This window comes from Henckelia pumila, chromosome 4, assembly GCF_033568475.1.
Source record: "Henckelia pumila isolate YLH828 chromosome 4, ASM3356847v2, whole genome shotgun sequence".
NCBI classification, from domain to species: Eukaryota; Viridiplantae; Streptophyta; class Magnoliopsida; order Lamiales; family Gesneriaceae; genus Henckelia; species Henckelia pumila.
The window spans coordinates 190,228,506-190,242,510 of NC_133123.1; the positions used below are offsets into that span (position 1 = coordinate 190,228,506).

Here is a 14,005-nt window from a genome sequence, read left to right on the forward strand (position 1 = left end):
GAGTCATAAAAATTACATTTGACATAAGATAATTATTTTTGTAGTTTAATTATGCGTGAGATTTTCACACAAAATAACTACTCTTTAAAGTAACGTTTGGTACGTATGATAACAATCAAATGATTATTAAGTAAATAAAAATAAAAAAATGGATAGTGATTGAAAATGAAACAAAAGCTAAAAATTATAAGTGAGTAGTGTTTGATAAAAATGTTATTCTACTACTAACTTTTGATCATAATTATTTTTGTAGAAGCAGAATCATCATCTCATTAACTTTTAGTATTCAATTAAATTAAGCAAAAACTAATACAAAATTTGAGTTTAAGAAACACAAAACTAATCTTTTAAACAAAGAATAACTTTTTTTAGTGATTGCACACACTTACTAAATCAAGAGTTTAGCGTGCCACAATAAGATTTCGTCACTATAGGTGTAAATGAATGGAGCCGATTCGCGAGCTTTTTTAGTTGGTTCGATTAAATATTTGATTTGTATTCGAACTTATCAAGCTCGAGTCGAACCCGAACATGTTCAAACTCTTTTCGAACCCAACCCGAACATGTTCAAACTTTTTTCAAGCCGAACTCGAGTTCAAATTATTTCTTTGACAATTCGTGAGTCGTTCACGAACCTTAATATTTTATTAAGATAATATAATGATATAATAAATACATATAAATTTAGAACCTTTCGGTCATTTCAAGCTTTCGAACCAAGTTATCAAACCTTAATTTTCGAGCAATATGTTCGAATATTTTGAGCCAAACTCGGACTCAAACTTCATTTTGAGCTGAGTTCGAACCAAAATATTTGAAGTTTTCGAACTTCGAATCGAACTTGAATATACTTGATTCAAACCGAACTCTAGTCTTACTTTTTTACTATTATTCGGCTAGATTTGGTTCGTTTGCACTTTCTATTCGTCAATAATATTTACGATGGAATATTAAATTCCGTCAGTAATTATGGATTTTCCGTCGAGAATCCTAGTGTTTTTTTTTTTGCCCCCTTCAAAAAAGGATTTTCCGTGTTGATGTAAAAATATATTTCACGAGTTCCATGAATGATGATAGTCATGAAAAGGAGCAGCTACGTACTTGGTCAAGAATTCCTTCAAATTAAAGCATGAAAGAATTGTAGTTTTCCATGTTTGGCCATGGAATTCATGACCTTAAGCCATGCCACGTAAGTCATATTTTAAAGCCAGTGTAAATAAATATTTATGCAGCCTCCTATGCCTCAATATTATTTTCGACTCAACATTCAAGCCATGAACAAATCAACGTTACAGTCGCAAGATTGCTTCAAATACAATGAAATTTCTCTTCCGAAATCCAAATACAAAGTGTTGCGAAGACGCTCCTTAATCTATCTATCTGCCTCATCCATCGTGTTATTCGGTTTCTTCCAAATAACGTCGCTGCCGAATTTCATGTACCAGTGGCAAGAACCTGCCTTGAACTCGAGTCTTTTGGATGTCCTCCACTGTCGAAAAGAGCTGAAATCTTTGTCGTCCAAGCTTCGTGAATCTGTCACGTTTCTCCCTTTAAAGGACTTGCGTTTCACAAGTTCGGCTACCAAAGGACACACATGGTTTATGAGTTCTTTGTATGATACACATGAAGAAGGCGAGGTTCAATACCAGCACTTCCCTTCTAAGGCTTCGAGAGGCAAGATTCTATGCTTAAAGGGACGTAACAAACACGATGGATCGTGGAATTCGTACGCCCTTGCTTTGCCTGAAGCGTTGCCTCAAAATGCCACGCTGATGAAAGGGATCACCTTCGTGTCATACAATCACTACGATTACTCTAACATATGGCACGGTTTATCTGCGATGATGCCATTTGTAGCCTGGCACATCAAGAAAGGATGCATGGTTCGGCCTAAACGATGGATTTTGTACCATTGGGGTGAACTAAGGACTGATATGTCACCATGGTTGAGAGCCCTTTTGGCAGCCACGTTCAATACAAAAATTTATATAGAAAATTTCGAAGGAAAGGAATTTGATGGTGATGACACTACTCCAGCTTGTTTCGAGGAAACTGTTGTTATGAGGCACAATGAAGGTGGGATGTCTAGAGAGAAGAGAATGGAAGTGTATGATCTAATGAGGTGCAAGTCTAGGATGTATTGTAACGTTAGCTCGGAGGAAACACCGTCTCGCACAATCAGGATGACCATGTTAATGAGGAATGGAGCTAGATCATTCAAGAATTCATCGGCAGTGGTAGACATATTCGGAAAGGAGTGCAAAAAGGTGGAGGGCTGCAGGTTGATGGTGGCTTATTCACATAACCTTACCTTTTGTGAGCAAGTGAGTATTAGACTAATTCGATTTTAATGTCATTGTCCTGGTTATTCTCGACTATCCCTCTTCAGTATTTCTGAAAGAGAACCATATATATATCATCAAGAATATATGTGGTAGCTCCAGCAAACGTAAGCAGGGGTGGATCCACAAATCCAAGAAAAGAGTGCAAGATGGGACACAGATGGATTTTTGGATGAAAAAAAAAAAGAAAAGAACTGATAAAAGTTTCAAAATTTTTCGTCACACGACTCGCACCCCTTGGCATCGAGCCATGATGGATTCGGACTCGCTCATAAATATTATAAGCATCGAGGCAACGGGGCGATGAAGTATGGCATTGAAAATAAATAACTATACTATTTCTTAATTTTACAGGTCAAAGTGATGAGTTTAACTGATATTCTAATATCTCCACATGGAGCTCAACTGTCAAACATGGTACTAATGGATAGAAACAGCAGTGTGATGGAGTTTTTCCCCAAGGGATGGCTAGAGCTAGCCGGAGTGGGGCAATTCGTATACCACTGGCTAGCTAGTTGGTCCGGGATGAAACACGAGGGGGCGTGGCGGGACCCGGTAGGAGATCGATGTCCGTATCCCGAGGATGATCATCGTTGCATGCCGTTGTTCAAGAATAGCAGGATTGGTCATAATGAGAGCCATTTCTCAGAGTGGGTAAGACATGTGCTTAGTGAGGTGAAGACGAAAAATACACAACTACAACATTCAATGAAGGCTAAAATTCCTCCTTCTAATATTTGTAATTGCAGCCGATTCTAATGGTATCTGCCCTATAAATTCTTGAATTGAAGAATATATATATTGGTCTTACTTACTAGCTACATACATGTAGAATGTAACTCATAAATTTCCACAATGATATATTATATATCGTCTACTTTGAAACTAAATTTTTATGGATTTACTTTTGAACTTTACCAAAAAGTTTTGTATCATATATTATTAATTTTTTTTCTTATTAACTCGTGATTTTCACGTGCCAATGGATATATTCATGATGCATTTTTTCTGCATTTCATCAACATGAATATTGAGGTATCTAAGCACATGATATGTTTACACAAAGGCACATCAAGATTCAAGAGCTTATTAAAACTGTTAATAATTTGGTGAAATAATATTATTTGCTCTTATCTAGTGATCAAAACATATATAGTAGTTTCACTGATATTTTGTTTAAAAGTTTTGAGTTGAATAATATTTCGGGTTTTGTAATTTCATTAGGAGCAAATGAATGTTTATGTTAAGTAATCATTGTGTAAACAACCAGAAAAATGTAAATGATAATTTTGTTGTTACTAAGATAACATAAAAGAAAGATATATAATTTGTCAAGGTATTTTTTTTATCTAGCTTTATTCAATTATATTTTTAAAAACACGACTACCTAGCCTCCGGTATATTTTGTTTTAGGTACATGTGTAAATTTATTGAGAATTATCGTTCTTTACATGTTGTAATAAATACGAGGAAAACTCACAGTTCACACTGACAAAAAAATGGAGAGAGAGAAACAAAATGAGCAAAACTCTAACATATGTTACCGAGGAAAACTCACCAATCATATATACTGACAAAAAATGAATGGGCTAGAGAAAGAAACAAAATGAAAAACTCTATGTGTCACACTATCTGCCAATCTATTCTCATCAATCAATTCGGTAATCACTTGTTTTTATTTATGTAGTGTAGATATCATAATAACCAAGATTTTTTGAGTAGCCGTGATTGCTTGCACTCTAGTAATTAGTAGCAAGGAATGGTTTGCAACTTGAACATTATGGAAGTTTTTCTCATAGTTAAGCTAGCACTCCATCAACACAGACAAAGGTTAATCGATTTGTTTGTCAAATGCCAGTAGCAGTCGACTTTGCTTATTACGAAGCACTCCTCCCACACGCCGTATATAATCAAGGCCTAGCTCGTTGACACTTGGGGAGTTTTATTATTATTATTATTATTATTATTATTATTATTATTATTATTATTATTATTATTATTATTATTATTATTATTATTATTATAACATTGTTAACCAGATCCATTTTTTCAATTCTCCTCTAATCGTAACTACATTTTTGTTCCAATTAGACTCAAGATCAGTTATGTTATATGATTTATAATTTAATTAATAATAATTAAATGTAGGATTATGAGATTTTGCACTTGTGTAATTTCAACTAATTTATTTATTTCTCTTAGTCAAGTGCAATTATTAAATGTTCCCTAAAATTCAACCAATACACACAACTTTATTTATCTCATCAAAATTATTTTCTTGAAGGAAACTTTCAATTGATTCAAGGAAAAAAATAATGTCAAATTTAGGGGTACCGTACCGACAAATGCATATCGTATATCGTACCGAAAATTACGGTATAAAACTTTTTATACCGATACCATACCGAAAATTTCGGTATACCAAAAATTTCGGTACATATAACTAGCATACCGATTATACCAAAATTTTACGGTATACCGAGATTTCGGTACGGTATCGGCATATACTGTTTTATACCGAAAAAAAACCTAATATTTTTTATAATTTATAAATTTATTGTTAAAAATATTATATATATTTAAATTTTTATATAATATTTCGGTCTACCGATTTATACCAAAATTTTAAAAATTTCATACTGTTACCGTACCGAAAAAATCGGTATCGTTACCTTACCGTACCGAAAAAAATATTTATTTTATCCAAAAAAATATTCACAGCATGAAAATATGTAAACCACATACTTCCTCCATAAACCTATCTATGCCTAGTTTTTTTTTATTACAAAGGGGAGGGGGAGTATTCGAACTTGAGTCTCCACAAATTTGCGGACATGTAAGATCAATTGGGCTACAACCCGATCTCTTATCCCTACAGTATTGAATTAATTGAAACTTGTCATCCAAAAAATATATTGGTAAGCATAAGTAAAGTTGTCCTTCAGTTGAATTTGGGGCACATTTAATAATGGGAAATGTTATGTGTATATGGAGGGTTACATGTTGGATTACACACTACACATGAAATTACAAAAGTTTTCCTCCACTTTATTTCAAAAAACTCTTTCTAAAATACATTTATGTAATTTCAAATGCTACGTGTAACCCAACGTATAACCCTCCGTGTACATGTAGCATTACTTTTTAATAATTGCTCTTGACTAAGAGAGGTAAACCGGTGAGTGGAAACTATACAAGTGGAATAATGTCATAATCCTTCATTTAATGATATTAATTACATTAATATAACATGATTATTAGGAACCCTTGTAAAGTAGATAGTTGACTTTTTATACCATTTTGTTTGGGTGACGCGTGCATAGATGAGGGTGGTATTGAGATGAGTGATTAGAGCTGTTAAAATATGCCGACGGGACTGGATAATTTGAAATCCATCAAAACCAGTCAGTTAGAAGAACGCGACGGGCTGGCTTGCCATTTGGACGTGTTGAAAAATTAGCAATCCAACACATCTATTTGACGGTGCGGGTTAGGCCGGCCAACTAATGTTTATTTATATTTGGCAGGTTGGCCCGGAACCTGCCATAGGCCCACAACCCACCACCAAGCAGGGTGGGTATGTCCGTCTCATTTGAGCGGGTTGAAAAATTGCCAATTCCAACCTGTCTATTAAGCGGGGTGGGGCGTGGACCGCTCGGGCCCAACCAAGTTTGACGATCTATGATTGACCTCTTGTAAGCTCTAGTGTCTCAAGCTGCTGACGTTGCGCTATTTCATCCGATTAGCTAGGTGAGATTTAAAGAGGAACACCAAATCTTAATGAGTAATAGTTTCTCTGCTACGGACAGGGCGATAGAGAAAGGATAAAACTGATCTCGAAGGAATATGAGACATTGCCAGTAGTAAGGCATGTCCGTCCCTGGACTCACGGGCTTAACAAACCGACCTATATGCGATGCCTCAAGTGCGAAATAAAGTTACGTCTTAGCTAATAGCTATAGCTTTTAGCCTAGTGGTAAGTACTTTATCATATTACACTCTCTCCATCCAAAATATAAAAACCATATTTATTTTTTCATTCATCTCACATATATAAATATAATTTCAATATTAATTTTATATTATTTTCTCTGTTTTTATTTTTAAAATCATTCTACCCCCATCATTAAATACTTTAACTACTTTAATTTTAACAAATTTTTTACCTTATTAACATATTCATTAAGTAATAATTTTCTTATTCTATGTGAGATACTGAGAGTATTATTTAATTTATGTATTTTTTCTTTATATTTGTCATACCCCTATTTCACACGGTTTAAATTAGAAATTTGAATTTGTTAATGAAGAATTACAATTGATTTTAAAGTATGCGTCAATCATTTTTGTAGAACAAGAAAGCATAGGTCTCAGACTGGAACATGATACTTCTTCTTTTTCCTTTGATAACAAAACATCTTTGGATTATCATTGGTAGCTAGGTACACCGTACATGGGGCACATCCATTTGTTTCTTTTCAGGATTTTTAACATAATTACTTGAATAATAATTTTGCGGCGGATTTGGACTTACCATTGGCATTTTTTTTTTCAGGATATGCGGTATGCCAAATTAGTTTCCAAAACTATAAATTGATCGTGCCAACTAGTCCTGCGTTCGAAACCTACCGAATGCCTCATGTCATGTCAATATTTCATCCAAAAACAAAAAAAAAATGGGTTCAGCAGAAAAAAGACACAAAATGTTAAAAACTCATAGTTGTTTTATCAAGATCAAGCATTGACGACTTACAAAACTTTGATCCAAATATGTCAATTTACATTATCAACTTTGACAATTTCATAATCGATCAATATGCCTCATGTTCTTAATGTTAAAATGTGGAGGAGGTAATTTGCGATTATAGTAGTTATTTTTGGTAGAAACGAGTATCATGAAATGGAAATATGAATATTTGACCTTCACATTTATTTATCATGTATATGCCATGAATAAGTCGAGCTAACATGAGTTTTATATATTGATAAACTAAAAAATTAAACAAGTCTCAATAGTGTATTGAGTTAATATTGGTCAACAATAAGTTTGAAGTTGAGAATAAACTTTGAAAGGATGTGTCTTATCATATTGGAACAACGTGTGAATTCTTTGGGCTCGGTGGAAGGCCCAATACACATGTTTGTGGACATGGGCCGAGTTTAATTCCTTGGCCAAGAATTTAGTGAGGCCCAAATACAAGGATTAATTCGGTGAGTCCAGTTAGCAGCTGGGATTAGAGTCGTTGGAGCTCAACCAATCTCAACCAACAAGTATTGAGCATATACAAGGGAGTTGCAGCAGTTTAGAGACACACAATACATATGAGTAGAATGATGACTGTTAGCCGATGATGATAGAGTTGAAAAAAAATGTTTTTGAAAAATGTTGCTTTTGATTGAACATGAGAAGTTGTGGTTGAATCGTGAATCATATTAAGCACGCTTGTTAGCCTAGTGTAGTGTAGCGATGTAATTGATGATATTCGTGTTTGTTTGACCATTGCACGGCAATAGATGCTTGTTGATCATGATAGTGTCTTTGGATTCTTGATGTTGTTAGACATTGCATGTATGATCTTGGGCGTATCTATAAAACTTTTTGAAAATTTTTTTGTTGAAAAATAAGTTAACTCCATCCGGGTTACGAGCGAGGGATTGAAATCCAATCCCTTGTTTGTAACTAAGTATGCAGATTCCATGGGGTTAACAACATTTTAAAATTTTAAAATAACAATTCCATCCGGGCTTGGAAAATGGTTGAAATTCTAATCAATTTTCCATGGCTAAGTTCGCGGGTTAAATGGGATTGTCGCTCCATCCGGGTTATAGACGAGGGGATTGAAATTCTAATCCTATCTTAGTTATAGCTAAGTTTGCGGGTAATTATTGGGGCATAAGAAAACCGGGTGCAAAATCTGGAGGTACGTAATTAATCTCAAGAAAGTGCATGTTTTTGTTTGGGATTGTTGAGATGATGGAGTGCTGGATTGTGATACTTGCATTTAATTGTCATAGGCCGCTAAACATTCTTAGAATGGATTCGTTTGAAATTGCATGAAACTAGAATAACATGGCACACACACACATTTACGTTAAACTGACAGTGGATTATGGACAATCGGAAGTTGTTATGATTTTTAGTTGATTGAAATGGAACTCATCTGAGGCTACTTTGTACATGATTCATTTTTATTTGTGTTATTGCATTTTTTTGTTGTATGTCTTGCTCGAGGGCGAGTAAGGCTTAAGTATGGGGGAGTTGATAACTGTATTTCATATGCATATTTTAGTGTTTGTTTTTCATACATTCCTATGTTATTGTTGTTGTTTTATTTAGTTTTAACATGTTTAATGCATTTGTTTGCATAATACTCTTCCTGGTCCATTTTGTAGGAAAACTCGGAAAAATCAAAAATTGGACAGAAATATACTCGCTCGAGCGAGAGGGCCGTGAGATCAAGGAAAAAATTCAGAAAGTGTGTAGCTCGAGCAAGACTTGTGCTCGCTTGAGCAAGCGATACGTGCAATAAATTCTTCGAGACAGAAAGTTGCTCGCTCGAGCGATTGTCATTCTTGCTCGAGCGAGAGAAGCAAGCAAAGAAATCCTCCGGAACAGAGTCATGCTCGCTCGAGCGAGACTTGTGCTTGCTCGAGCGAGCGGAGCATATAGAATTTATATTTTTGGAAACTCTTGCTTGGGAAGGTAACTATCTTTTGAAGATCCTTGGGCATATAAATACGAATCTATTCATCAGAATAGGGGTTACACAACGCATTTGAAGGCAAGAGGCGGATGATCATCATCTCTGATTCTACCTTTCTTCTTTTCTTTTTATTTTTGATTTCTAGTTGATGTTTTGGATTAAAAACTTTTGTTTTTGAATCATGTTGAACTTTGAGTAGTTTTTCTCTTTCGATCAAGGCCACGTGATTGGGCCAGATAATTTATGTAGAAAACTTGAATGTTTATTTGAGAATTTTCAGAATTGATTTTATTTTACTGATTGTCGAATTTATATTTGTCTTGTGAATTACCTGGCCAGTTATTTGCTTGCATGTTAATAGATTCCAAGTCAACAAATGAGGTTTTGATTTTGATCACTTTGATAATCAACATATTGTAAAACCGACTAGAAATAGAATTCGGTTTCATTGTGCGGTTTGAGTGTAAACTGAATTTTCACCGTTTGTCATGCATTCAAATTTTATTAGAATTACGAAATATTAATCCGTCAATATTTGAATAGGTTTGATTTTTTTAGAAATAGTCATTTGAACAAATTAGGAGAATTCCCGTGAATTAAGATTATCTGAGTCTTGAATCAACTACTTGTTACATAATTTGTCTGGTACCTACGTGAGTCCTTGATCGAGCTTTTTTCCTATCGAATTTAATCCAAAAATCTCTGATGTGTTTTGAGTTGAATTTTATTTGCAATTTAATTTCTTAGTTTAGAATTTGAAATCAATCTTATTTATTAGTCTAGATTAAGTAGAAATAATCATATTCTGGTATTCATACTGATACAGTCCCTGTGGGTTTGACCTTTGTCCACTTTATTATTACTTGACCTGTTACGCTTGACATTAGATTTTTAATCACACCGATTTAAGCTTTCACTGAACCATGTTAATTAATGTCGGCTTAAGCTCAAAATTGTGGGCATTAATGGTTCCCCTAGCAATTCCAGAGTAGTGAGCTTGAACAGTAGGCTGGAAGTGGTCTCTAATTGTCACCAAGGGAGCCTGTTGTGCATTATCTTCAGCCATATTTCTTAATTCTTCTCTTCTTAACATTCTCAAAGATCTTGCAGTGCGTTCGATCTCCGGATCAAACAATAGAGAATCAACGCTTTGAGATCTTCTCATAAACTGCACTCATGAAGAATAAAAATAAATCAGTACTAAAAATAAATAAAAAAAACTCTAAATTAAAATCCAGACTAATTGGTAACAAGACTAATATAAATTCAATAAAAATACTCCCCAGTAATGGCGCTAAAAACTTGTTGCATAATTTTATGCTCGCAAGCACGATTGTCAAGTTTTAGTAAAAAAGTTAGTAAAGTATCTTTCTCACGAGGAGTGGTAGTGAAAATTAATTAGTAATTATAATTAAAATAGTTAAAACTTTATTTAGAAAATAATTAGAGAATTTTGTTTGAAAATTTAAATAATTAAAAAACTTTAGCAAGTCAAGCACTCAAATTCAAAGAAATATCAATGAGAGAATAATGGTCTATAGGATTTGATTTCACTTGGTTTCGACAACAGCTACTTCTAATTAGATTATTTTCATGAATTCTATTCAATTAATAGCTAAGAACTCTTAGATTTTTTTTATTTCCCTCTCTCGAGCAAAAATAGAGTGTATCAATTAAACTTCGATTCCTATATCCATATTAAAAATTTAGGTTTAATGATATGTGATCAACCATGTTCTTACACACGCTCTATTAAAACTATACACCCTCCCTGGCTATATAAACAATAACAGTGTATTTTATAATATCCTATTGAAAATCCCCTCTTTCGAGCATCGATTTCAAATAAATATGACAATTCATTTAGTGATCAAGTAATTAAAAAGACAATCAAATCTAAAAAACACAATTAATTTAGAAGAATTCAATCCAATAAAATAAAAAATTTAAAAGTCGTCTACGCCAGGTTACATCATCCTCTAGACTAAGAAAATTTAGTTCATGATAAAAAATAGATAAACGCAAAACATGATCAAAAAATACACATAAATTCAGTAATAAAAAGTTAAAATAAGAATAACAAATCCGAAGACGCTCTTCCATGTCCGGTTAATCGATCTTCATTTTTGTTGCTTGATGTTATTTTATCCAAAAGTGCATAATTCCTCTTCCGAGTTCCTCTCAATTCTCACATTTTGCTCCCAATTTTCTCTCTGAAAGTATGCGGCTGCCTCCCCTCTAATGTGATCTTCAAACTCTATTTTATTTGTAGATGAAAGCCCATCGATCAAGCCCAAAAATCCAAGATTTCATATTTCCAAAACTCTGTTATTTTCCAAAATTACACAGAGGCGCAGAAGCACATGCAATCAAGCGCAGAAGAGCTTCACTTCATAATTCCTTGTCCAGACATTGGCACAGATGCGCTACCATTCAAGCGTAGACTCGCTTTAGTTTCTTCCACAAGCGTAGATGCACTACCTTCCAAGCAGAGATGCGCTTTACGTTTCTCAACTCTCTGTCTTTTTGCGCATATGCTCTTCCTCTTAATGCATATGCTCTTCAAGATTTGGCACTCTACTGGTTTTAGACGCAGATGAAGATCTTCTCAGTGCATAAGCATCTCTTACTTGCTTCTCTAGCGCATACGCTCTTCCAATGTAGCACAGAAGCGCTTCACTCAATTACCCTGTTCTGCTATGTTTCCTTTTCTTCTGTCATTTTTTTTTCTTTTTCTTTTCTTTTTTCACAAACTTATAAATATTACTACATGCACACAAACAACAACTAAAACACATAAATCCACTCGAAACAAAGCAAAGTTCAATTAAAATCATAAACAAATTAAGTTCGTAAGATGCACTTATCATCAAACCACATAAATCTATGTTTGTTTACTTTCTTGTTGTGTATCAGGTTGCAATTAGATCTTGGTTGGCTTACGGGTTGTTGAATTCTTAGTGGTTCTAAGCTCGCAAGTGGGGACTTGATCTATTCATTTGGATTTCATGTTCTTGTTTGGTTGAATCTCCTTAAAATCATAACAAAATTGTTTGTAATAAAAATTTCTACCCAATTGTTTTATATATTTTTATTATTATCATAATTAGACAGTGCATTTGTATAAGTCGATAAGATGTGATTTTTGTTTTCAAATATATATTCAAATGAATCGTATATATTTATCTCAAAATTAGAATAAATGATTTTAAGGATTAAATTTTTATAATTTTAAAGGATGTACATTTATTATTTGTTTTCTTTAGTACGTGTTGTGTGAGACGTTGTCACTCTTACAAACAGTGGCGGCTATGCTAGTGGAGTTGGGAGTATAATGTATAGAATGATTTGCAGCAGGCCTGAATTAACTCAAACTATAAGTGTTGTATCAAGATTAATGACCAATCCAGAAAGCCTCATTGGGAATCACTGAAGTGTACCCTTAGATATTTGAAAGGATCAGTTAACATTGGATTGTTTTTTCAAAAACAGGACAATGACTCTCAGCCTTTGGTGGGATTTGTTGACTCTGACTATGCTAGAAATCTTGATATAAGGAAATCTCTTACTAGACTTGTGTTTACAACTTTTGGAACTGCTATAAGTTGGAAATCAGTTCTGCAATCAGTTGTTGACCTCTCAACAACCGAAGATGAATACATTGCAGTAACTGAAGGGATAAAGGAAGCACTTTGGTTGAAGGGTATGATAACTGAACTTGGTTTGAAGAAAGAAATGGTTGAAGTTCACTGTGATAATCAGAGTACTATTCACTTGTCTAAGCATCAAATCTTTCATGAAAGGTCAAAGCATATTGATGTGAAACTTCACATTGTGAGAGACATTATTGCAAAGGGAGAAGTGAAGGTGGAAAAATAAGAACAGAAGAAAATCTAGCTGATGCTTTCACCAAGGCCCTACCTTAATCAAAGTTCAAGTTGTGTTTAGACTTGGTTGGGGTAGTTGACAATACTTAGCTTGATCAGGAGAATCTCTTGGAGGCTACCCAACATAGACAAGGTGGAAAATTGAAAGGAAGTGTCTGCCAAATTGGAACTACTTGTGCATGCTTTGGGCTCGGGGGAAGGCCCCATACATGTTTGTGGACTTGGGCCGAGCTTAATTCCTTGTAAAAGAATTTAGTGAGGCCCAAATACAAGGATGAATTGGGTGAGTCTAGTTTGCAGCTGGGATTTGAGCCGTTGGAGCTCAACCAATCTCAACCAACCTCAACCAACAAGTCTTGAGCATATTCAAGGGAGTTGCAGCAGTTAAGACACACACAACACATAAAAACTTTCATCTAAATGATCATTAATTAGAAGAAGAAATAAATAGAGTGATAGACACAAAGAAGAGAGAACAAGGCGATAGATATAGAGTTTTTAAGCTCGGAAAACTTGTACCTAAGTTCATCGTCTATGCTGTATATTTTCTTTGTTTAATGGTGGAATTGTGCTGTGATTTGTTCAGTTTTGTACCCTGAATTCTTGAGTGAGATTAATAGAAAAGCCTCCCGAGGATGTAGACAGATTCAATTGTCGAAACACATAAATCGGTGTTTGTTTACTTTATTTCATTATATTGTTGTGTATCTTGTAGCAATTAGATCTTTGTTGGCTTACGGATTGTTGAATTCTTAGTGGTTTTGAGATCACAAGTGGTGACTTGATCGATTAATTGTATTTCATGTTCTTGTTTGGTTGAAACTTTTTTAAAAGGATAACAAAATTGTTTGTAATAAAAATTTATACCCAATTGTTTTATATACTTTCATCATTATCACACTTTGATGGTGCATTTGGATAAGTTGATAAGATGTGATTTTTGTTTTCAAATATATAATCAAATGAATCGTATATATTTATCTAAAAATTAGAATCAATGATTTTAAGGATTTAATTTTTTTTAATTTTAAAGGATGTACATTTCCTATTTGTTTTCTTTAGTACGTGTTAT

General features: G+C 34.0%; 1 protein-coding gene across 1 annotated transcript; it reads left to right on the forward strand.

Annotated features, from left to right (window-relative positions):
- The first annotated feature begins 1,274 nt into the window (after positions 1 to 1,274).
- LOC140862466 (uncharacterized) lies at positions 1,275 to 12,925 on the forward strand. Its single transcript, XM_073265488.1, has 3 exons — positions 1,275 to 2,324; positions 2,697 to 3,017; positions 12,539 to 12,925. Exons 1-3 carry the CDS (start codon positions 1,275 to 1,277, stop codon positions 12,923 to 12,925), a joined length of 1,758 nt encoding a protein of 585 aa, XP_073121589.1.
- The last annotated feature ends 1,080 nt before the right edge of the window (positions 12,926 to 14,005 follow it).

Coding starts and splice junctions, on each gene's coding strand:
- LOC140862466 (XM_073265488.1), top strand. CDS start 1,275: ATGAACAAATCAACGTTACAGTCGCAAGATTGCTTCAAATACAATGAA. Junction 2,325..2,696: donor ACCTTACCTTTTGTGAGCAA/GTGAGTATTAGA, acceptor TTAATTTTACAG/GTCAAAGTGATGAGTTTAAC. Junction 3,018..12,538: donor TAAGACATGTGCTTAGTGAG/GTGAAGACGAAA, acceptor TTTCAAAAACAG/GACAATGACTCTCAGCCTTT.